A 23,262-nucleotide genomic window follows, 5' to 3' on the forward strand; every position below is an offset into this window, starting at 1 on the left:
AATGTATATGAACTATATAGTATGGAGAAGGACATAAGTTACTCTTTAACCCGATTGTTAAACTTATCCCGGTCACGCAGACGAAGCCGCGGCTTAAAGCTAGTATATCATATTTGTAATAATGACTACTTGTCTATATTGTTAAGTACGTTTCTACGGTTAAACTCAGAAATTGATTAAGATGATATTGATGATGATTTAGAAGAGTGACAGATCCCTGACAAAGTGTTAAAACAAGAGGTTTAATTCACTGATAACAACTATTTTCAAATAATCGTACTTATTAAGTATAGGCCAAGTATATTTTTTTAAAAAGAATGAAGTGGAATACAATTTTTTACCATCAACTCTATTAATATCATATATATGTTATGAATATACATATTTGTAAAAGTTCGGAAGTTTAAATATTAGTATATAGACGTTATTTATTAACATATGCAACAATTGCAGCGGCGTGGTGGGCCAGGTCGTTGGACCTATTATATATATGGAACACAACGATGGCTAACTTATCCGTCAGGGGGAAAAGGGATTGTTAGCAATGGAGTTTAACAGTCCCATTGCTAGCAATATACCTTATTAGGTCGACCTCCACGTGGTTCCCCCTGGAAACCATCGTGTACAATTCTTGTTGAATTTGTCACGATGGGCTAACTGACCTACTTCATCCTCACCTATCATCCTTCACTGGTGCCCCGCTGGTGTATACCGATAGCATGGGTGGGGTTACCATTCCATTATCATCCATTACAAAAAAAAACTTATGCGTCATACTCATGTACGGGTAATTCTAGTAGGGACTGGTCAGTTCAAGAAAATTGTAATTGATTGTAGCTTGGTAGCTTTGGATTTTCTTTCTTTTCATCAATACGAAGTTTGTGATAGTCATTTTTTGTTGTCGTCTTAACTTTTATTAAAAAAAAATAGCTTTGTTTCTTGTTCGTTCTTCTCAGCTGAATTTGCGTACTGAACTGGGTGGTAAATTTATAAAAAAATAACTATTCAAAAATGCTTATTATTAAATTTACTTGAATAAAAATTATTTATTATTATTATTAAAAATTCAAAATATTTACAAGTTTGATTAAAAATCGTATCAATTTGGGAATAAGTACTATATATATTCCAAATAATATATATCTCTTATGTATATAAAATCTCTATTGAAATATGTACAACAAAGAATTGAAAACGAACTAATAATTATATGCCGAATATACTATATAATTATTCCCAATAAAGTTTGAAATAACGTGATTAAAAAGAGTTAAAAGCAAAAAGTTATGTTTTGTCAGGAATCAAAAAACTATATTTTTCTTTAGCAATCTCACTAATGTAACTTTCAACTAATTGCACGACATTTATTTACAAGATTACCTAATTTACCAATTAATTAAAAAAAATTTACCAGCATATAGTATAAGGATTAAGGATCAAAAGACTATATCAGATTAATGTTTAGTGTCAATATATACATATAGTCTTTGGTAACAAATGGAATCATTTGGAAAACAAATATTTTCGTAACGTGTCAATTGTGTAATTTTTGTTGATAATACATTTTTTTTAATATGGTCAATTTTTTTTTTATCATTCATGTACATTACAAATGTGTACATGGCGGACATAACACCCAAAACTTATTTGTTGGCGGTACAATTGAAAATATAAAAAGAGAAAGTACTTAAGAAATATACACATGCACTAATATATAGGAGAAATTGAGGTAATTTGGATTATCTTTTTTTAAATAGATAGTTTTTAAGTATATGTCCTAAAGATTTTTCCAAACGTTTAGTGTATGATCTGAGTAAACGATTATTATGTTTTGCATCTAGTAAATATTAACCAATAAAATTATTCAATTATCAGATCTCACAATTTGTTGACATTTTCATAATCAACAAAATGAGCTTTATTCCAATTTAGCAAACTGGTTCTGTTATTTGGACTATGAGGCTGCTAAATTGGACTTTGATATGCTCTTAGGTAAAATATAAAGAAAAACAATAATTAAACGAGATATAATAGATATAACAGTCTCGATAAGAATATTTAAATTTCTCTTTACATAATTATTGCAAATATTGGGATTTTGGGTACAAGTTTCATGATTTCAATTATCGTAAAGAACGCATTGTATCGAAACCAAATTTCATTGATTGAGTCGTTAAAGCGGTAAGAAGTATGAGTGAGTAATATATAGCAATATCTATATATTTTAGTTACAATATCTATATACTGACTTTAAAAATCTGTTTTCTAAAAAATAAAATTGGATAACAGATTTTAACATATTCGAAAATAAACATGCGATCGATATGGGCGATATTGAAATGGGTGATGACCTTTTTTCCACTATTAATGTCCAATATAACCTAATACATAGATATCAGATCGGTATCCATATTACCGATGCCTAGTAAAAAGTAATAAACAAACAAAATCACTTTCACATTTATAATATTAGTAAGGATTGGGATTTGCACATTTACTGTAATAAGCCACAGCATGATCTGGTTACTCTACTTACATGAAATTAGAAAAATCTCTACCTCTTTCTTGTTATTCATCATCATCATCATATCAGCCTTTAACTGTCCACTGCTGAACATAAGCCTCTCCCTTGGGGGGTTTTGCCAGTAGTTGCCACGCTTGGTAGGCGGATTGGCAACCGCAGTCAGACTTTACAGATGTTTTAAAAGAGACGCTGCTGCCTATCTTTTGCTCTCCTTTCGTCAGTTCTCACGACACCCACGCGAAAGGAAGGAGTGGCCTATTCTATGCCGGGATACGGCCACTTTCTTGTTATTATAGTATTTTAATAAATTTTAGGGAGATATACTAATGTTTATATTACAATATATTGAGTCCGAAACGAAAAAAGGTAATTCAACAGCTCTACTATTGAACAGAAATAGATATTACTTGTCTATAAAATCTGTATAAATAAAAATAATATATATATATATATATATATATATATATATATATATATATAATTTTGTATATAATTAATATATATGAATACTAAAAAGATAACACAATGTTATATGTACCAATAAAAATGTATGTTTTTTATGAAAAAAAAAATGTTTCTTAAATTAACTTAAAGTTACTGATACGTTATTCGATAAGTGTGTAATGTATTTTTAAATCATCATATTTAACTGTCCATCACCGTTAACTGTCCACTGCTGAACATAGGCCTTCCCCACAAGAGAAGCTTTGCCAACAGTTGCCGCGCTTGACAGACTGGTTGGCAACTGCAGTTTGGCTTTTAGTGATGTTTTAACAGGGACACTGCTACCCATCCCTAAACCATTTAGTTTCCCTAGTCGCGTCTTACAACACCTACAGAAAAGGAAGGTGTGGCCTATTCTATACCAGGACTACACAGCTAATTTTTATTTTTCTTAAATACTCTTAATTTTTTTTTTATTTCGTAAAAGTAAATATAGTACTTACTTCTTTTTTCATTTATTTAAAAATGAAATCTCTAATATTTTTTTTAAGACTGTCAACTCTGAACTTATTTTGATATTATTTTTTTGTTGTAAAGGCTCACTTTTAAGTCTGGCAGCGATTAATATTTTTTTTATTTTAATTACTTTTAAATGTACAAGTTATATACATCCTTGGCTTAAATATATTTCAAACTAGCATTTTAGTTTGTTCTCTTGTATATAGTTTTCAGATATTAAATTTCTTCCTATGTAATGAACACGAATAATAGAGAATTTTAAACAAATAAATTTTCTTGAAATTGCATAAAAATGTTATATTTATCTATATGTAATCAAGAACTTTTATATTTGCTTACAAAGACACTATAGTTCCATAAGGTAATGTTAAAATGACAAATTTCATGTCGTAAGTAGATATAAAAATTGTAAATGTTAATCATACAAACAAAAACAAGAATTAAATCGACCTTAACATTTTTTTATCAATTTTTACCTGGGGGCCTACCATTAAATGAAATTCTGAACTTTCGGGCTCAATTTCGTGTTTTTGTTTGTACCTAAATAGACCCAGTAAATAGAGCTTAACATTTCATTCATCATAAATCTTATCCTAATAGTCCAGAGGAACGATATTTTAATATTTTTAATAATTTTAAACGGCATGTATTATGTAATTTTAACATCAAATTTCTATTTCGTTCGTGCCCGAAATTTCGGAAAATATTTCATGGTAGGCCCTCTGATCTTTATGAATTACGATGTAAGGGAGTAGCGTCTAATATTTAGGAGCAAGATTATTTTATTATCAAAAACATCGTTTTACTTCAATAATGTATTATTTTATATGTAAATTAATAATCATTTTATATTTACATTTCATTATAGTTAACGTAATGGAATTAAACAAAAGAAACTAACATTTGTCGATACAAACAACATAATATACCTGTAGGAAAAAATTAAAAGACATGGAAAGTATATTTTCTGATATTCACTACGTTTTTATTTATTTGCTCTTTATTGCACCACTTAAAAATTTCGTCATTTTGCACAATATTGCATTTCCCTGAGTACTATTTCTAATGTATTATTTGTTCTTATTTATTCCTTTTTTAATGATTCTAGTGTATCCTTATATCTTTTTTCGTAGATGCTTTCAGGATCGTATCTACTTTTTAGTTCATTCCATAGTTCAGGACGTTTATTCACCAGAAATCGTACAACTTTATCCGCGCCAGCCTTTTGTTTTTCTGTACATTTGCTACACTCGAATTCCAAAGCATCGGGAATGGTTTCCTTCAATGCTTTACCGTCTGGAGTGCACCGACCTTTGTCAAGAAGACAGTCTACGTATCCTCTAAGAAGCCGCTGAGATTCCAGTATCTCGTCGACGTTTATGTGGTCCCATTTGTCAGTGTATGTGTGTCCTGGTTTACCATACACCGCTACCACCATTACCATGAATATGACTAGTAATTTCATTGTTAATCTGAAAAAAAATACATTATAATTAGTTTTAATATTATCTATATAATATATATAATATTTACCAGAGGGAGACTTTGTACAAAACTCGATTGCTTGGGTACCTCTGTCCCATTCGTGTTTCAGCCGTAAAGCTGTTGTGTTTGCATGACTGTGTTTCGGATTGAAGGGTGGGATATGACGTGAATTTACTGGGTACAGAGGAATAACATCTGAGTCCTCAGGAATGGCAACGCATGGGGGGTATCATGGGCGAAACAGTATACTCTGTTATGTCCATGGTCCTGCTCATGTTTATAGGCGACGGTTACCACTTTCCATCAGGTGGGCCGTCAGCTTGTTTGCCATTCTAAGTTGTATAAAAAAAATCTGAATATGACATTATTTTACCTCCCTACTAATATGCAGAATCTAAAGAAATTATAGGGAATATGTAATATATGTAATAAAAATATTACTTACGACACGATACTATAAATTTCGATTCTTTTGATTAAAAGCAACATTAAAATGGGTTTAGTAATCTTTCTATCTAGAATCTAGAGTATTTCACATTTTTGTGTCTTTTTATTTGTAATGATAAACTCAAAAACTTCTGGACAGATTTTAAAACTCTTTTACTTATAGAAAGATACATTATCAGAGATATTTCTTTAAAAATTAGAGGTTCCTATGAAAATTACAATAATGTAACCCTAGCTATTACAAATGTGTCTAATAAGCTATTATAAAATATTAATTTATCTTTCTATCTGTGCAAATTTCTTACTACATTACTTCATAATTATACGGATTAATTCTATATCAATTATATGTTATATTATATTATACTATTTTCTATAATTATGTTCATTATAAAATTAAAAAATAAAATTTACAAAACCTTACCTTAAGCAGTTAATTCTGATGAACTTAGTGTTCGACCCTTCGTTAGGTTCTGTCCCCTACAGCTCAAGCCAGGGCCATTTATATTGAATCCTAGCCAGAATGAAAGATGCAATATTGCGACACTCGTGAATGTAAAGAAATTATACAATCAATGTCATCTCTTGTTGAATAAACAATGAAGACGGAAGAATTTTCTTAATACCTCTGTTCAAATGTATCTGATCTCAATAAACTAGTGGGTTGTATGTTTATTGACATAATTCTTAGGTCTCCCGTTCTTTGGTCTCTATTTATATTATTATATATAAGTACATTGGTGATTTTTAAAATATTAGAATTACATTGGGGTTCTTAATTGTTATATATATATATATATATATATATATATATATATATATATATATAATTACAATAATATTTATAGATATATATTACTATATAATATTAGGATAGGTTAGGATTAATGTTCTATATACTTATTTTAAATGAAAGATGAGCGAAAACTTAACACAAAGCCCCCCATGTTGTCCGCTTTTAGTTACTTATATCCTTGGCCATTTTTTTTATAATTCCTTCTTTTTAAAGTCAATTAAAAATGAATAATGATTAAAATCAGTAAAATCCTTTTCATCATGTGATTATAATAAACTACAGAATAATATATGAAGGTATTACATGTAAATTATCGTTTCAAGTAATATTGCTACTGAGTTTGCCTCAAGATTCTTGAATATGCATGTGACATATTAGAACAAAATAATACAACAGAAAATACATCACAAGTTTTTAATGTTAAAGGTTATTATAGAATATCATATAACAAATGACGTGTAATTAAGTTTGAACCGACATGAACCCAACAACATTGTTGTCAACATGTTCTCAAGTAGGATTATAATCTATTCGTAGACACGTAACTATATGCAATATTCATAAATAGAAATGGAATACTAATAGGCTGACTTGCCAATTTTTTTTTAATTGTTCTTTATGAAAAAAATGAAGATGATATGAACAATAGAAATGTCTGTCGGATGATCTAGTGAATAATGTTTTTTTTTTGTAATTTGGAATGGTAAACAGGCAGCTCACCTAGTAGAAAGTAATAATATACAATATATAATATTTCCAAGTCTGTTTCGATGTCATGCCGTTTATACGATTATAGTATGTTTATCTATTTTTTTACTGGATATTCATTGAATAGATAACCAATTATTTTCGATGGGAATCAAATACTAAATCCTATCCTAAGAATATTCAGTATTGCATCAGAGTTCAAGGCGTATAAACAATGGATAAAAGTCATTGAACGCACGCAACGAATCTATACACACAATATGGCTAATTATTAGACTTCACTTCTTCATGTTCTTAGATATTGTCTATATTCAAATATGGACATTATTTTAAACCGATTTCAAAAGATAATCGTTTCAATTTTTATACCACTTTAGATGATACCCAATTTAAATGATATTATATTTTTTGTTTTTTGTTTCCACAAATGATAATTATTTTATAACAGAGTAAAATATATAGGAATTTTAAGAAATCATTACTTGTCTTCGTTACGTAGGGACCCTATGTAAAATTTAATATTTCTAAACCTAACAGTTCTAGCGCATTAATCAGTCAGATACTTCTTTTTTTTTACAATTATATGGTATATGACTTGGTTCACAATTGTAATTCTTGATGCAATAGTTCGAGGAAATCGTCGACTGTTGTTGTAAACGTAATGCTCAATATATAATGGGTATATTTTGCCTTAAAGTTTTTGGTATCTGCGAAGTTAAGATTTGAACTCATGATTTTTGATGTTAGCATATTATTACTTAGAGGTACTCCAAGGCCCCAAATTCTTTTTAAATATTGTGGATTCACGAATATATATTAGAGTATACATTTTTAAATGTTTTCAAAAACATAGTTTGCATAAAACTCTTGCATGACTTTCTTGACATGTATCCGTAATTACGATCATTTGTATTCCACACTTAATAATCATAGGATAACTACGACTGTTTAAGCATAATCAACCTCCATTGTTTCAAAACATTATTAATTGTTTTGTGTCAGTGAGGCACGCGGTACCTACTCTATCTAGTCTTCCCGGTTTAGAAACGTGTTTATGCTTTCATATCAAATTTATTAATGTATTTATTTATAACTACTTTTTATCCCCGTATCCGTTTGGATAACCAGGATAGGTTGATTGACTGGGATAAAAAGTAACCTGTCCTTGTCTATTCTAAATAATACGAGTATACCACATTTCATGACGATTATTAAATCGTTAAGGCACCGGGAAGTAACAAACAAGCTCGCTTGGGAGGAAGGGATTGTTTGTAATGGAGACTAAAGCTCCCATTGCTAGCAATATACTAGGTCGACCTCCACGCGAATCCCCCTGGAAACCATCGTGATTAATTCTCATAGTATTCTTTACGATAAACTGACTGATCTGCCTTTATCCTCAGCTATCACCTCTCACCCGGTGCCCCGCCAGCGTATACCAATAGTGCAGGCAGGGTTACCATTTCATTATCATTCATTAAAAAAATCCCATCCCTAAGTCCATAAAAGATAGTTTGATAAAATAAAATAAAACCTAATTATAATATAAAGTATTTTAATTTTTGGGTAAAGACTAACAGAATCATTAGGTCGTTTTATTTTACTGCCACCTAACAATAGCGGGTGAACACAACAAAATTTATTACATAGCAAATGCACTCGTCTGCTAACATAAAGGCTGTTCGTCATTGTATTATGCTAGTTGCTTTCTCGTTCTTTTCTAATTACAATTCCATAAACCTATGTTAGATGGCGTTGACATATATTAATATTACTTATTGCGAGTATGAATAAAAATAAATAAATATATTTACAACTATCATCTCAGATGAGGTAGAGAGGTACTTATAGTAGATATTTGGGGATGATGTAGTTGTAGTGAATATGATATGGTGGTGTTAGGGGGCAAAACAACGTAGGATCAGTTAGTGTCATGTATAACTTCTGTAATATAAAAATACATGCTTGTATTGTGTTATCAATTAAGTTTATTTATTTGAGGCCTCCTAAAAAAATATTTATTTATTCATTAAAATAATTGTTATATTACAACAGTAAAAACCAAACTAAAACCCTAGTGCTTACATACAAAATTATATTAATGGTATTTAATCCGACTCCAGATATTTTTGAGTCGCTTCTTATATCTTTGGCAGGCTACTACTAAAAACATCAAGGATGCCTATAATATTATTTAATATATGTACCGCGTGAGTTAAGGGAGCGTACTAAAGTAGGTTAATTCTGATTGATAAAATATGCTGTAGAAGTTGTATTTCAGATGAAAAAGGACAAAGACTACTTTTCATAACCATCATCAATTCAGCCATTATCCGTCCACTGCTGGACATAAGCCTACCCCATAGACTGCCACAAAGAACGGTCCTGAGCCACCTGCATCCATTGACTCCCTGCAACGTATTGCAGGTCGTCAATGGATGAGAGAGAGAGGTCATCCTACACTGCGTTTACCCGTATATGGTCGCCACTCAAGAACCTTTCTTCCACATCAGTTATCGGCTCTTTGAGCTATGTGACCAGCCCATTGGCACTTCAGCTTGCTTATCCTTCGGGGTATGTCGGATATTTTAGTTCTTTTGTGAATATCTTCGTTTCGGATTCTATCAGGCAAAGAGACTCCGAGCGCTATGTACTCTCCATAGACCGCTGAGTAACTTGTAGCTTCTGCATACAGGCAATCGTGTAGGACTACGTTTCGATTCCGTAAGTTATCACTGGCAACACACACTAGTTAAGGATCTTCGTCTTCAAATTCTGAGGTATTTTGAATGAAAAGATGTGGCATAGTTTCCCGAATGCTGCCCAGCCGAGTTGAAGTCGTCGGTTGACCTCTCGGTCGAAGCTGGACATACCCATTCGGACAACTTGTCCCAGGTATACATACTCATCGACAACTTCGAGCGTAGTGTTGTCAATCGTAACCGGCATAGGTGTGACATGGACGTTAGACATAATCTTAGTCTTGTCCATGTTCATCTTAAGATCTACCTGTTGAGAAACAGTATTGAGGTCCTTGAACATAGTATTCAGATCCTCCAGGGGTTCCACCACAATTACTATGTCATAGGCAAATCGAAGGTGAGTGATGTATTCGCCATTGATGTTTTATTGACAAAACAGGACTACTTTTCATCCCAGTCAATTAATATATAAAAAATAAAAAAGTATATAAATTTATTGTAACCAGAAACATAGTATTTGCCTACAACACAGTCTCGTCTCTCTAATGAGTGATATAATAATCAGATAAGCAAACCATAGGCAACCTGGCAAAAGGCGTAAACCTTTCAGCCGATTGTCTATGGTCTGCGGTCAACTGCTATTCACCTCTCGAATGGCCATGATCTGTTATAACAAGTTTTGTTTGTTATAGCAACAGATTTTAATCATGCAAATGTTCAGCTTGTTCTATAGAATATATATACAATATTTAATTATTAATCTATTACGTAAATAAGAACAACCTATTTTCTAAATTATCCTAGGTAGCTTGGAGTTCTTAAAAAAGGATGTAATAAGATTTTTAAAGGGTCACTAACATGAGCATAAATTCCTTGGTCTTGCAGGCGTCTACTGGTTAAGGTGGCCGTTTACGATCAGACAGGCTGTATGCTTGTTTGTCACTATAGTAGTTAAAGACTACTTCTATTAAAAAAAAAAAGTGGTTTCATATTTTTCGTTGTTGTATTATATATATTTTCATTTTTGTGTTCATATATTTTTCTTTTATTATTATATACCTATTTAAATGTATCATTTGAGGCGTTGCCCTTACGCTATTAAGATAAAAATGTACCTTATCTTTTTTCTTTTGTGTACTACAATTCAAATTCTGCCTGCTTAGAAATTTTTCAGTAATTTAGTAATTATTGGAATATAGTTTTCACATTTTAATAATGTTATATAGAATTAAAGTGACATCAATGAAGGCCTCACAGCAGACACAGTCGAGTATCTTTTACTGCCCAGGCTTCTAAATCCGGCGAGAGACAATCTAGAGCGTAAATTTTAGTCAAATCATAATGATACAGTGCATATGTTTTTCGTAACACTGTTTACGAAAAGGGAAGTTTTATAAGCGAATAAAATGTTTATTGTGTGATGCTAAACAAACACATATAGATGTATATCTATGATAAACTAATTAGTATAAAGAGTTTTTTTTTTTATTTTTTTGTTTGTAATGTATAATTTAAAAAAATACTTAACCGATTACTTTTTTTTACCTACAAAATTCATTTTACTTCCCGTGTGAGGCTGGACAGAGTCGCTATTACCTATACAAAATAATAGCAATATTCATTTCATACGAATGATAAATTATTAGTTGACGTTCTGGGTATTCAGCTTAATGTATGAAATTCAACAACCATGACCCTGCTATTAAGTAACAGAACTCTGCAATTGAATACCAATTAGAATACTGACATTCTTTAGAAAAAAATACTCATAATCATTAATTTTAAATATTTGACGATTAGGTACAGAGCTCACGAAAAGCAAAACAAACGATTGTTTTCCGTTAATAAATCATAGTGTTATTCAGTAATGTATATGGTCTCAAAATTGTTATATATTTATTTTATACTATTTTTTATCCGCGGCTTTGTTCGTATCTCCCTGACATATCAATCGACGAACACATAATTAGCTTATGTCTTCTTCGTCTCAAATACTACTTATGTATTCCTTTTTTTTTTTTTTTTTTTTATACAACTTAGAATGGCAAACAAGCTGACGGCCCACCTGATGGAAAGTGGTAACCGTCGCCTATAGACATGAGCAGCACCATGAACATAACAGAGCACACCGTTTCGCTCATGATACCCCCTGCGTTGCCATTCCTGAGGACTCAGATGTTATTCCTCTGTACCCTGTAAATTCACGCCATATCCCACCCTTCAAACCGAAACACAGCTATGCAAACACAACTGCTTCACGGTTGAAACACGAATGGGACAGAGGTACCCATGCAATCGACTTTTGTACAAAGTCTCCCTCTGGTAGACTCTCCCTTTGCTTTATTAAATGCAAAACATATGTTTTTTTGTAAATATACTTAATACATAAAATCATAAACCAATAGTCTATGGTGTGAGTTCAATATCCACCCTATTAGAAATTTTTTAATCGTAAAATAATTATTAGATCACAAATATTTTTTGTTAAGTGATAATTAAATTCTGACGATTATGTTTTAATGGGGTCGGTCGATCAGTTATATATGTTGACAACTTGATTGGAGGTACCTACGTAAAAATTTTTGCAAAATAATCACGTTAACATCGATTTAGAATTAGCAAAAATAATGCGTAACGGTACTAAAAATATTAAATACCGATATATTTTTTTTTAATAGACGCAATATAACCTTAGCTTATAAAATCTAAGGTTTCTTTGGAGAAAAGTTTTAGTTCAAAATTTATCTTTATTATATATTTATTTTGAACAAAAGTAGTCTGCTCGAGTACCTTTGTTCTATTTGTATTTCTGCCGTGAAGCAAAAGTGTTTGTGAGGCTGTGTTTCGGTTAGAAGCGTGGGATATGGCAATAAAATTACAGAGTACAGAGGCATAACACTAGTCCTCAGGAATGACAACTTATAGAGTTCCAGGGGCCACAGTATACTTTCATACATCCATGCTACTCTGTTTATGTTTATAAGTGACGATTGCCACTTTTAATTAGGTGGGCCATCAATTTATTTGCTATTCTAAGTTGCATAAAAAAATCTTTTTTTACTTATTACACTTTCCGTAAAAACTGGCTGTATTTAATCATTTTAACCAGTGAGGTCCAATGTCGAATGCTGAACATAAGCCTTCCCCATAAGAGGAGTTTTACGAGTAGTTGCCACGCTTGGCAGTCGTGTTGGCAACCGCAGTTAGGCTTTTAGAGATGTTTTAGGAGGGACGCTGCTACCCACCTCTAAGTTTTCTTAGTCGCGTCTTACGACACCCACAGGAAAGCAAGGTGTGGTCTAATCTATGTCGGGATCACATGGCCTTAATTAATATGCAAGTATAATTATCTGCTAAACTGTAAAATATCCTAATAAATATACAGCATAATATTATTTGTCAATACATTATTACATCATTGTTACTTTGAGGTAGACAGATTTCTGTGCAAATGTACCTAAATACTTATTTGTTTTGCTAATTGCATTACCTTATGTTTAAGTAACTAACATAGTCGTAACGTCATAGAGTAAAGGTTAGCATATCCTGCAAGTAGAGTCAACATTATCGAGCCAGAAATTATTATTATATAAGGAATTTAAAAAAAGGTGATGAAATATGGGATACATTCGGTTTTATCTTTAAAATGAAAGTTCAGTAAGATAGCAAAGAACAATGTCGCTTGGCCATTTTACTAATATTTTGTAAGTTGGTACCATAGGTACTTCAATAAAACTTAGTTGACATTTTTTAGTAGACACTAGGTTTCTTCAGAAAAAATAAATTCTAAGTAGTTTTCATGGCCGGCTGGTCAGCGTAGTGATAGTTACTTTTAAAATTTACGAAGGATTCCTTATGGTACGACGTTGTTCGGCTGTCCGTCTATTCGTCCGTTTGTTACAGCGCTTTATTTCTGCTATTACAAATGCTATCTATTTAAAATATTGTTGACCCACACATGAAAATGATTGAAAAATATTTAATGTATTTATTCCCTCCCCCCACCATTTTTGCAAGACGTAAAAATTTGAAATAATTACAGTTCATTAAAGTATACATGAATATTACAAGAAAACTAGAACGATGTTTCTAATTAATACATTTTTTGATAAATTATTTATAACTTCTAAAAACAAATTTAGTTTTGGCGTCCAGTTTTTTAACACAATTAAGGCCTAAAAATAATATATTTAATTATTATTGTTATTAATAATTATTATTACATATATAATTCGTATAAAAAATATAACAAAAAAAAAATATGATGCACCAGCCGACGTTAATGGTATACAATGGCAAGGACGTTATTGGAGGATTAAACAATAGAGATGAAGTCACATTAGTTGGTCCATAGTTCAAAAGGAATTAACCAAGATTTCAGGGAGGACCGGTTGGAAGTCAACATAACTGTGTATTATCAATTTTCACTTCGCGTGGCAATAGTAGGGTTAGTATTCTCCCTTTATAAGAAGAGACTTGAACTTCTGCTGTATGTGAATAGATTTTGATGACGGTGATGGAAATATGGAAAAAGATTATATTATACAAGAGTTAAGTCTTTATATTAAAAACAATCATTTACAAACGATTTATAATTAGTGCAGATATAGCATTATATACAAATATCAGCTAAATAAAGAACCTTTTAAACTATGTCTAGACTTGAGTTTAGATATTTAAAACCATTATAATATACCATCCAACGTCATATAATGTCTTGATAAATAAATAATACGATGGCTGCAAGATGCATCAATGACAAGCAATATTGCTTAACCTAGCATATAAAATGGGTGTTTAATCAGTATTCTTGTCGAATCTAATTTATAAGATCAGCTATATGTGTCATATCTCATAGTTTGTCCTCATGTCATGACTACAACTGACCTTCTGGATAAATAAACTCAAGGAAAACAACATGTTTGTTAAAAATATTTATGTTTACAATTAATATAATGCCTTATTGTTTTTTTTTTAATTAACATATTGTATAGAATCATCTTCTACTCCTAAACATTTTACTACTACAGCTTACATCATACTTTTTTTCAGAGACAAATATTGGTCTGACTATACAACTACTAAATATACCTAGAGTTTGTATTTCTAACTGCAATCATAGGATTAGTCTATAATAGATAAACTGTTTTTAACCACAGCAAAAAGAAGCTGTTGTGGTTCATCATCTTCATACCCTTATCCAAATTGTAATTTGGGATCAGCGTAATATATTTTTCTCTTTCATTTTTCTCTCTTAATTTCATCCTGGCAATATCATCTTACACACAGTACATCAAGGCTTTTTAGGCCTTGCTCTACGCTTATAGCCATTCACATTCATACTTAATGCCTTTCTTAAAACATGCTTCTCATCCCTGCCTATCACGTGTTTATACTAGGTTAGACCGTTACCCTTTGTTTTTTCTATTCCTGACGCTACTTTCATACTTCCTCTAATATACTCATCCTGGTTGTTGTTTTTGGTGGTGGTTATAATTATAAAAGAGTTTAGCAAGCATTTTCTTACAGATTTTTGTTTTTAATTTTTTTTTTATATTCTTGACGTATTTTTATTACTTAAATCAGTTTGCCCATCTTAATAAATTTATCAAAAATTGACGTACAATGATTTCTACACAGAACCATGTGGAAGTCAACCTGACCTATATTGCTAGCTACGGCATTGCTAGTATTCGTAACTAAAACCCCTTTTCGTCAGTTAAAACATATTTTAATGTCAGAGTCACTTAATATCTTAAATAGGTTTTCCCTAGAGATTACAATATGGGGTGTTACAAAAAGGTATATTAAGGTTTCTTCGGAGTCAGCTACGCGCACGTGACAGGCGTCCATAGACTACAGTGACTGTTTACCATCAAACGGGCTGTATGTTTGTTTTTTTGTTTGCCACCTTTGTGGAATAAAAATGTACTTACATTTATTTTGATCTTCTTCCTTTTTATTGCCCAGGAAATCTCGTTACGGAAATCCTATTATATGAGCCAATAACACACTTGACCAATTTTTTAAATATATATGCAGGTATATCTATTAATGTAATAGCCTTCTATCTATATATTTGGAAGAATTCTTTGTTTGAATATAAATTTTTCATTACATGTCGCTTCCTTATTGTGCCGTCCATGCCAATGACCGCTTTAGTTTTCCCGTAGTTTTTAATAGTACAATAAATAAAGTAAGAAATGTTATATTTAAAACTATAACATTTCTTACTTTATTCTTTAAAATGTTTATAATCTCTATGAAAAGCTCCAGCTTTGTCACGCTGTCAGCTTGTCCACAAGAGGAATTAAAATTTTCTCTGTGCCATAACTTAGATAAATTGTCTTTTAGCGCTATTTACTCCCAAACTAAGCCAAAGACCAACTTAACTCAGATGTACTTATTAATACTAATGTTTATATAGAGATAGACATCGAACATGCAATTATCGTAAAGGAGGCAATTTTTAAACCGCTACTCCGCCAAAGTCACCATCTCCTTAGAACAATTTGATGATTAACGTAGAAAAAATAAATATTTTGTTTTTTGCTTTTTAATATACTTCGTAAAATGTGATACAAAGTAGATAATATATATTATAGTAGATATAGTAGTAGTAGATACATATAAATATTAAATATTTTATAATAACCTTGCTTTACTTATAGTTTAGCTTCTAGCCTTCTGTTACTTTATTACTTAAAACATAAAACGATTTCTGAGAAAATAAAATAATATAAATAATAATGCACGTGCATTCAAGGAGATGGTCTTGGAAAAACGGAAGAATTGTGTCTGTTTCCCCTTTAATAATTACCATGTACAGGTTGTTTAAAAAATGATTAATAATATAGTTCACGTCATCATTCTTGGTGTGAATAACCAAGAAGCGGAACGCTTTTCCTGCTTCCGTATTTCCAGAAAGATACAACTTTTGTCTTTTCAACTCAATGGTGATTTTTTTTTTCTGCTAAATAATATTAATAAATTCTTCTTAATAAGTCGAATCTAGATTGCCGAGTGTTACCTTCACCCAGAAAGCAACAGATTATGATTATGAAAAAACTAATGGACCCTGATGGGTTATGGTTTTATTGGGGTTATAAACTCATGCATTATTATTTGACATTATTCCTTATTTAAATAATAACATTTTTAATTCAAGCATTCGAGTACTCTGACACTTCCCTAAGGTTGACTGGAAAATAATATTTTTAATAAAGTCAAACATATATACACTTATGTATTTTGTATTCTTCTTATTTTGTACCCTGACTAATCTTAATATTTATCATTTTCAAATATAACGTAATATACCTTATACTGTTTATAAATAGAAAAAACAATCTTTCTTAGTTTGTATGTCAACATAATTATAAGTGTTCTAAATGTAATTTCAGATTAGAGAGTTTTGTAATAAAAATTTCACTATTAAAAATTAAAAATTCCATTAATACTTAACTAACAAAAAGCATATTTATATACGTGAAATATCGTCCACGATGTGTATGCAATATGTAACGTCCTGTATATAGTTTTTTATGCATCATACGCAAATGAAATAATGGAGTAACGAGGGGCAAATTAGATGTTTTAGATACAACGACGATCACTATATATACTGGTTACTTCACACTGAATATCATAAGTCACTCTAGGCTACTGCTGATTACTGGATTTAACGGTAGGTTCCGTTGGCATAAGCACGTGTTTTGTCATGTCGCCTATTCAGAGATTTTAGTTTTGTATTTTCAACTTGTGGTCTATAATTTTACGGCTCCATAAGTAATTATGTATGACATTGTAAGTTAAGTGAGGAATAGTGACCTAGTGTTTGAATAGTGCATTTTAAGTGAATAACATTGTATTGTCATATTGTATTGTATTAAGGACTTTTGTTTTGACGTGATTAAATATTAAGTTAAATGAAATTGACATTTCTCCCCCCCCCCCCCCCCCCCCCCCCCCCCCCCCCCCCAAAAAAAAACATCGTCATTAGTTCCTAATGTTTTCGTTACGATGGCCCAACTGACCTAATATTATCCTAAAAAGTCAGGTATGTTTGTAGTTTGGTACGTTAGATTCGAATATATACGATAAGATGTGTCCCCGTGTGTGTCCGGTGTAACAGTCAATAAAAATCTCTATTAACCTTATTTAGGATTACAGTTATTAGGATATATATTATTAATACTAGTCTTTACGCGCGACTTCGTCGGTATGACCGGGATTGATTATTCGGGACAAAATTAATCAATATCCTATCTCCATCCAAAATACAAAATGTAAACTAAATTTCATGACATATTATCATATTCATCTTATATTCGCATATTGTTTACATTTAGTTCTAAAATTAATTTCTTAGCAGTTTATTTCGACAATTCTCTGCATAACTTGTCATCGTGATAATTGTTAGCGGGTAGAGGGAAAAAAGGTCAAGCCACGCCCATACGGCTCAAGGTCGAGTATTCAAGAAGCGCTTGCCCCCTGTTACATTGAGTTTTATATGCTCAGGGGTATAAATTATTGATTTTATATATTAAAATTTATTTAGTACTCTTTTTATAGCGCAAAAAAGTAATGTTTTCTGTTTTTTTTTTTTTTTATAATAATAATAGTATATTTAAAATTGGGTCTGTACAAATGTTTTTTAATACTAATAACTACAACTTTCGCTTTATCTAAACGCATACAAATTTTTTGCAAAGGTTATTAAAATGTTAAAGATAATAGAACATGTGTATATGTTTTATATAATACTAGTAAAGTTGGAGAACATCATCATCAAGATGATTCTTTATGTAATACTAGTAGAACTGCGGATAAAAAATAACAATAAAATTATGGTAGCTATAGCAACGAGACTCAAAGAATATTTCGATAGTATTTATTAATTTATATTGCACATTCTGAATAAAATTTTCCATTCTTTAAAAATCAAGAATATTAAAAAATAAGGTTAAATTAAATGTACTTAATGTACATAATAATTAGCTTTGTATAAACTTAAGTTTTGCCTAGTTCTTTTTGGTTGTAAAGTGTCATATATTATACATACTACTCATTATTAAATTCTATAAAAAAAATATTATAATATATTATATTAGTATACTATAAAAAAAATCGATTTCAATTGTAGCAAAACCAATTATTTTGATTTTAAAACTAAACTACTGAACGGATTTTCATAAAATTTCTATGGGACTAATATGTAAATATAATAATAATAAATCCTTTATTCGCTCTTTCTTCTTCTTTCTTTTTATTTATGGTTGCGTTTTTTATATTACAGGTAAGAAAACAATGAAGTTTGTACTTGTGGTTTGCTGTTTGGTGGCAGCGGTGGTGGCCCGTCCCAGCGACAAATACACTGACAAGTATGACAATCTGGACATTCAAGAAATCCTCGAAAACAAACGCCTGTTGGAAGCGTACGTTAATTGTATATTGGATAAGGGTAAATGCACAGCTGAAGGAAAAGAATTAAAAGGTGAGTTATAGGTTTTTAATGTATGATAATGGTAACATTGTCTGTGCTATCGGTATATGCGAAGTATACGATGTGATGGACGAGGATCAATTTAGGATAGTATGTCCATCGTGACGAATTCACAAAGAATTATTATAATAAGTTTTATTTATTTAAGCATTGATTTTATAATTTTTATCGTATTATTATATTTATCGGACATCAATAATTAGTACAATATAGTCATTATTCCTTGAGTAGTAAAATAGTTTGTTATATAATTAGCTGCTGTCTTATTTCATTAATATAATAGAATTTTAACTAGATGATAAATTAAAAAGGGGTCTTATTAGTAATAATAGGAAGCAAAAAATATTTATTCAGGAATTTTGTTTGTCTGCTTGTCTGAATGTTACGGAAAGCTACTGCATTCAAATGAATATGGTTTTAACAGTTCACGGGGCTTACAGTTGTATTTCTTAAAGTTTAACTTAAAAGATAGTTTATATTTTGTCTCGACATGTCATTCAGAAGAGGTATATTTCATTGATTTTTCTATTTTAAAAATCCACGTGTACGAAGTAGAGGGCAAAGCGTTAGTAAATAATAAATCCGTGAAAATGTTTGGATATTTGTTACTCAACCACGCTTGAACATTTAAATGGATTTCTATAAATGTAAGACACTACTTTTATAATTAATGCGAGTGAAACCAACGGTTACAGCTAGATATCTTTGTCATTGCTATTTACAGAGCATCTACAAGAGGCTATTGAGACCGGCTGTGAAAAATGCACTGAGGCTCAAGAAAAAGGTGCCTACAAAGCGATCGAGTATCTGATTAAGAATGAACTTGACATTTGGCACAAACTGACTGACAGATTCGACCCTTCAGGTAAATGGAGGAAGAAGTACGAAGATAGGGCAAAGGCAAACGGCGTCGTCATCCCAGAGGAATAAATTATTAAAATAATATATATTACTCATCTACATCATTAATATTACTCAGTAATGGTTGCATTATGAATTTAAACACATTTAATATTTTAAAATTTTTACTAATGTAAAAATTTTTAAATTAATATTTCTAAATTAAAGTTATTTTTTTATATTAAATTGTCGTTTTTTTCTAATACCCCTGGTATTGCAGGCGTTCATAGGCTACGGTAACCGCTTACAATCAGGTGGGCCGTATGCTTGTGTGCCACCTCAGTGCTTTAAAAAAAAGACAATTTTTACAAACAGATACGACATTTAAATCTTTAAGAAAAGAGCATATTTTTTCGTAAAAGGCCGGCAACACAGCTGCAATTTTTCCGGTGTTACGTGGTGTTAGGTGAGCTGCATGCTTGTTTGGCCTTTTATGTTATTAAAAATAACATCATCTGATCCAATTCAGTGGCTTATTTTAATCGCTTTTAATGATATTGTTAGATCTTTCAAGAAAATACTATATTTTCATAGCTCTCCCCAAAAGTATATAAAAAATATAAAGTATAGAAAAGTATATAAGCTTACGATTGATTTGGTCGTGAGTCTGATTCCAATGTAATACACACATTTGTGTTCATGGGTGTCTGGGTATTTTTTATGTATAATATGTACATATAAAAACATGTTTTTTATCAGTTGTTTAGTTTGGTTCAAGTCTTCTGAACTCTCCTAGGATGGAGGCTTCGGGGCGGACTTCCTTACTCCGGCTTCAATTCCAGGGTCGACTACCCCTAGGTTACCGGGTCACAGCTCTGCCCTCGTTTGAATGAGGCGTGGTCTTCTGTCTTCGTTTTCTTTCTTGCTCTTGGTAGTGATAGTGAGTTGGAGCCTCGTCTACTCTCTATATATTTTTTTCCTTTTTTTTAATGAATAATCTAAATCACGGTATTGCTATTTTTTATAGTGTTATAGTTATTCAGTGCCCAGAGTATAAGCTCTGATTAGGTTGTAACTAGATGGCGTTGAATAATATATCTAGCGGTATTTATTTATTAGCACGCTCTGCTGGCTAGGTGTCTTATATAGAGTTTTATTTGGTTTTTTCTTCTCTTATATTAATATATTGTGGCCTGTCATACAAAAATTTGATATCGAGGAAAGCCCATCACAATCATATTACATTTTTTTTAAAGCAAACATATAGCTTTAAAAAACAAATGAGACAATTACACAATTAAATACATCAGCCAATAAGGTTTGTACAGGTGAAGGAAACACTATTATTGAAAATTTAAACGTTAAATCAAACACACCAAATAACGAAAAACTAAGTCATAATAAATTTAATTATTACTTACATTAGTATAGGAAACTGCACCAATAATAATAACTTAGTACTGATTGAACCAAAATTAAAAATGTTAACAAATATCTTTATTAAAAAACCCCCGCTGCAAAAAAAGAGGTGTTATAGTTTGGCGGGTCAGTGTGTCGTATGACTTTCTTTGGCATCATGGCTCATAAAATTATCACAAATGACACAATGATGATATGTATAAGTTATAAGTGCATACGCAACGTGATACTTAGGGGAAAACCGGGCGATTTCCCCAGGTAGGGGAGTTGAACCATCTTTCAAAATTGTATTTAAACTTAGCTTCGAAACGTCACGAACGAAACGTCATCATGCAATCATTGGTCACATGCGATCGGTAAATCACAAGCAAACCGCAATTGTGCATCACGGCTGTTTTGTTTGACAATGAGAATTTAAAACATGATTTTGTCGTAGCGGTGTCATTTTTTTACTGAACGTATTTCCTGAAGTACGTATTGGGTGTTACTATTTTTATATTACCAGATAAAAGCAGTTTCACGCGTGAGAAGTGATTTTTCTCTACGATCGGAGGTTTTTCTTTTCATTAACATAATAAAAAATGTAACCGAACTGAGAACCTTCTCCTTTTTTGGAGTCGGTTGAAAATGAAAATAAAAGAAAATATTTTGACTTATGTGATAGAAATAAATGGATATCCATAGAACGAAAAATTGTAAAATAGGTAAATTTTATAAAATTCACGGATGTGGGCAACAAGATGCAAGGAGTGCATTGCACCTTTCCATCAAAAAAATTTTTTTTTAAGTCTCTGTATAAAAACTAAAGGCGTTTAAGTTGCTGTCTAAATTTGTTAAAAAATTTATATGTATAATTGTCTATAATTCACGTTTTATTAATTATTATTACAATGTGTAGATGCAGATGCTTCTTTCTGAAGTACATATTTGCTCCTTTCAACGCTTATACTTTTAATATATAAAGTATTATTGTTCTCTAAGAGACCTTACGATGTACAGAAGGCAATTAATATAATAGAGGATAGATTTATGTTATTACAATTATAGCAGGCGTTAACATTTTACTATTAATTTTTTATAATGTTTGAAATTAGTATTTAATGATTCATAGAATAATTGAAAACCTATAAAATGTTATGTTACGAGGACAATTTAACTATAATGTTATAATAATGTGTGATTTTTCATAGCGAATGTTAAAAACATCATAAACGTCCATTATACGAAACGACTCTATTAAATGTCTGAGGCGGTAACAAATTATGTAGCAGATGTAGCTTTTTGCGCTGAGACATTTAAGATATAGAAGTATTAATTAATGCTTTTAAGCAATTGTGTAATTTAAGTGAGAGGATCCACTTTTGTAAATTTAAGTGGTATACAAAAAGTATCAGAAATAGTGTAAACCAAATCGTTTCAATGCATAATTATAAATGGATAAACTTATTTTTATGTTTCCAAACTTCTAAACCATTGAATATTCTTAATATATATTGATAAATAAAATCTCGTCTTTTTTACTTTTATATACACAACAATATATTAAAATACAGGTTACATATTTTAATATATTATTATATATAAAGAAACCTTTCTACTAAACCTAGGCTGTTGTCTAGGTTTACAAGAAAGGTAGCTTGTATCTTAAAAAGTTTCCATTAACATGTAATGTAAAATATTATCAAATAAAAAAAAGGATTTCAATATTATTTTTAAGACTTATGTAAATTTTTTATCCGATAGTATTTATATCCATATTATATGTAACGGGAAATTAATAAAATCACTGACAATATTTTTGTCGTTTCCGACAATTATATTGCAATTATTTCGACAGTGGGTTTATTAATTTTCTGTTACATATTTATTTACT

At 30.8% G+C, this 23,262-nt stretch overlaps 2 protein-coding genes across 2 annotated transcripts; one reads left to right on the forward strand and one right to left on the reverse strand.

Moving 5' to 3' along the window:
* Positions 1-4,140: 4,140 nt before the first annotated feature.
* LOC113521563 (allergen Tha p 1) lies at positions 4,141-5,989 on the reverse strand. The gene is made up of 2 exons (XM_026907124.3): positions 5,844-5,989; positions 4,141-4,959 (listed from the first exon to the last, which is right to left on the reverse strand). Exon 2 carries the CDS (start codon positions 4,950-4,952, stop codon positions 4,572-4,574), a length of 381 nt encoding a protein of 126 aa, XP_026762925.2. The 5' UTR covers positions 4,953-4,959; positions 5,844-5,989; the 3' UTR covers positions 4,141-4,571.
* An 11,199-nt stretch (positions 5,990-17,188) lies between these two features.
* LOC113521711 (allergen Tha p 1) lies at positions 17,189-20,216 on the forward strand. The gene is made up of 3 exons (XM_052899941.1): positions 17,189-17,312; positions 18,924-19,121; positions 19,855-20,216. The coding sequence occupies exons 2-3, from the start codon at positions 18,935-18,937 to the stop codon at positions 20,058-20,060; spliced, it is 393 nt and encodes a 130-aa protein (XP_052755901.1). The 5' UTR covers positions 17,189-17,312; positions 18,924-18,934; the 3' UTR covers positions 20,061-20,216.
* Positions 20,217-23,262: the final 3,046 nt, after the last annotated feature.

The sequence above is a fragment of the Galleria mellonella genome, unplaced genomic scaffold (genome assembly GCF_026898425.1).
Source record: "Galleria mellonella isolate WM207_F2 unplaced genomic scaffold, CSIRO_AGI_GalMel_v1 utg63, whole genome shotgun sequence".
Lineage (NCBI taxonomy): Eukaryota > Metazoa > Arthropoda > Insecta > Lepidoptera > Pyralidae > Galleria > Galleria mellonella.

Bases quoted from the DNA above. Each gene is read 5' to 3' on its own strand.
- LOC113521711 (XM_052899941.1), top strand. From the start codon at position 18,935: ATGAAGTTTGTACTTGTGGTTTGCTGTTTGGTGGCAGCGGTGGTGGCC. The intron at 19,122-19,854 runs GTGAGTTATAGG...TGCTATTTACAG, and splicing joins TGAAGGAAAAGAATTAAAAG to AGCATCTACAAGAGGCTATT.
- LOC113521563 (XM_026907124.3), bottom strand. From the start codon at position 4,952: ATGAAATTACTAGTCATATTCATGGTAATGGTGGTAGCGGTGTATGGT.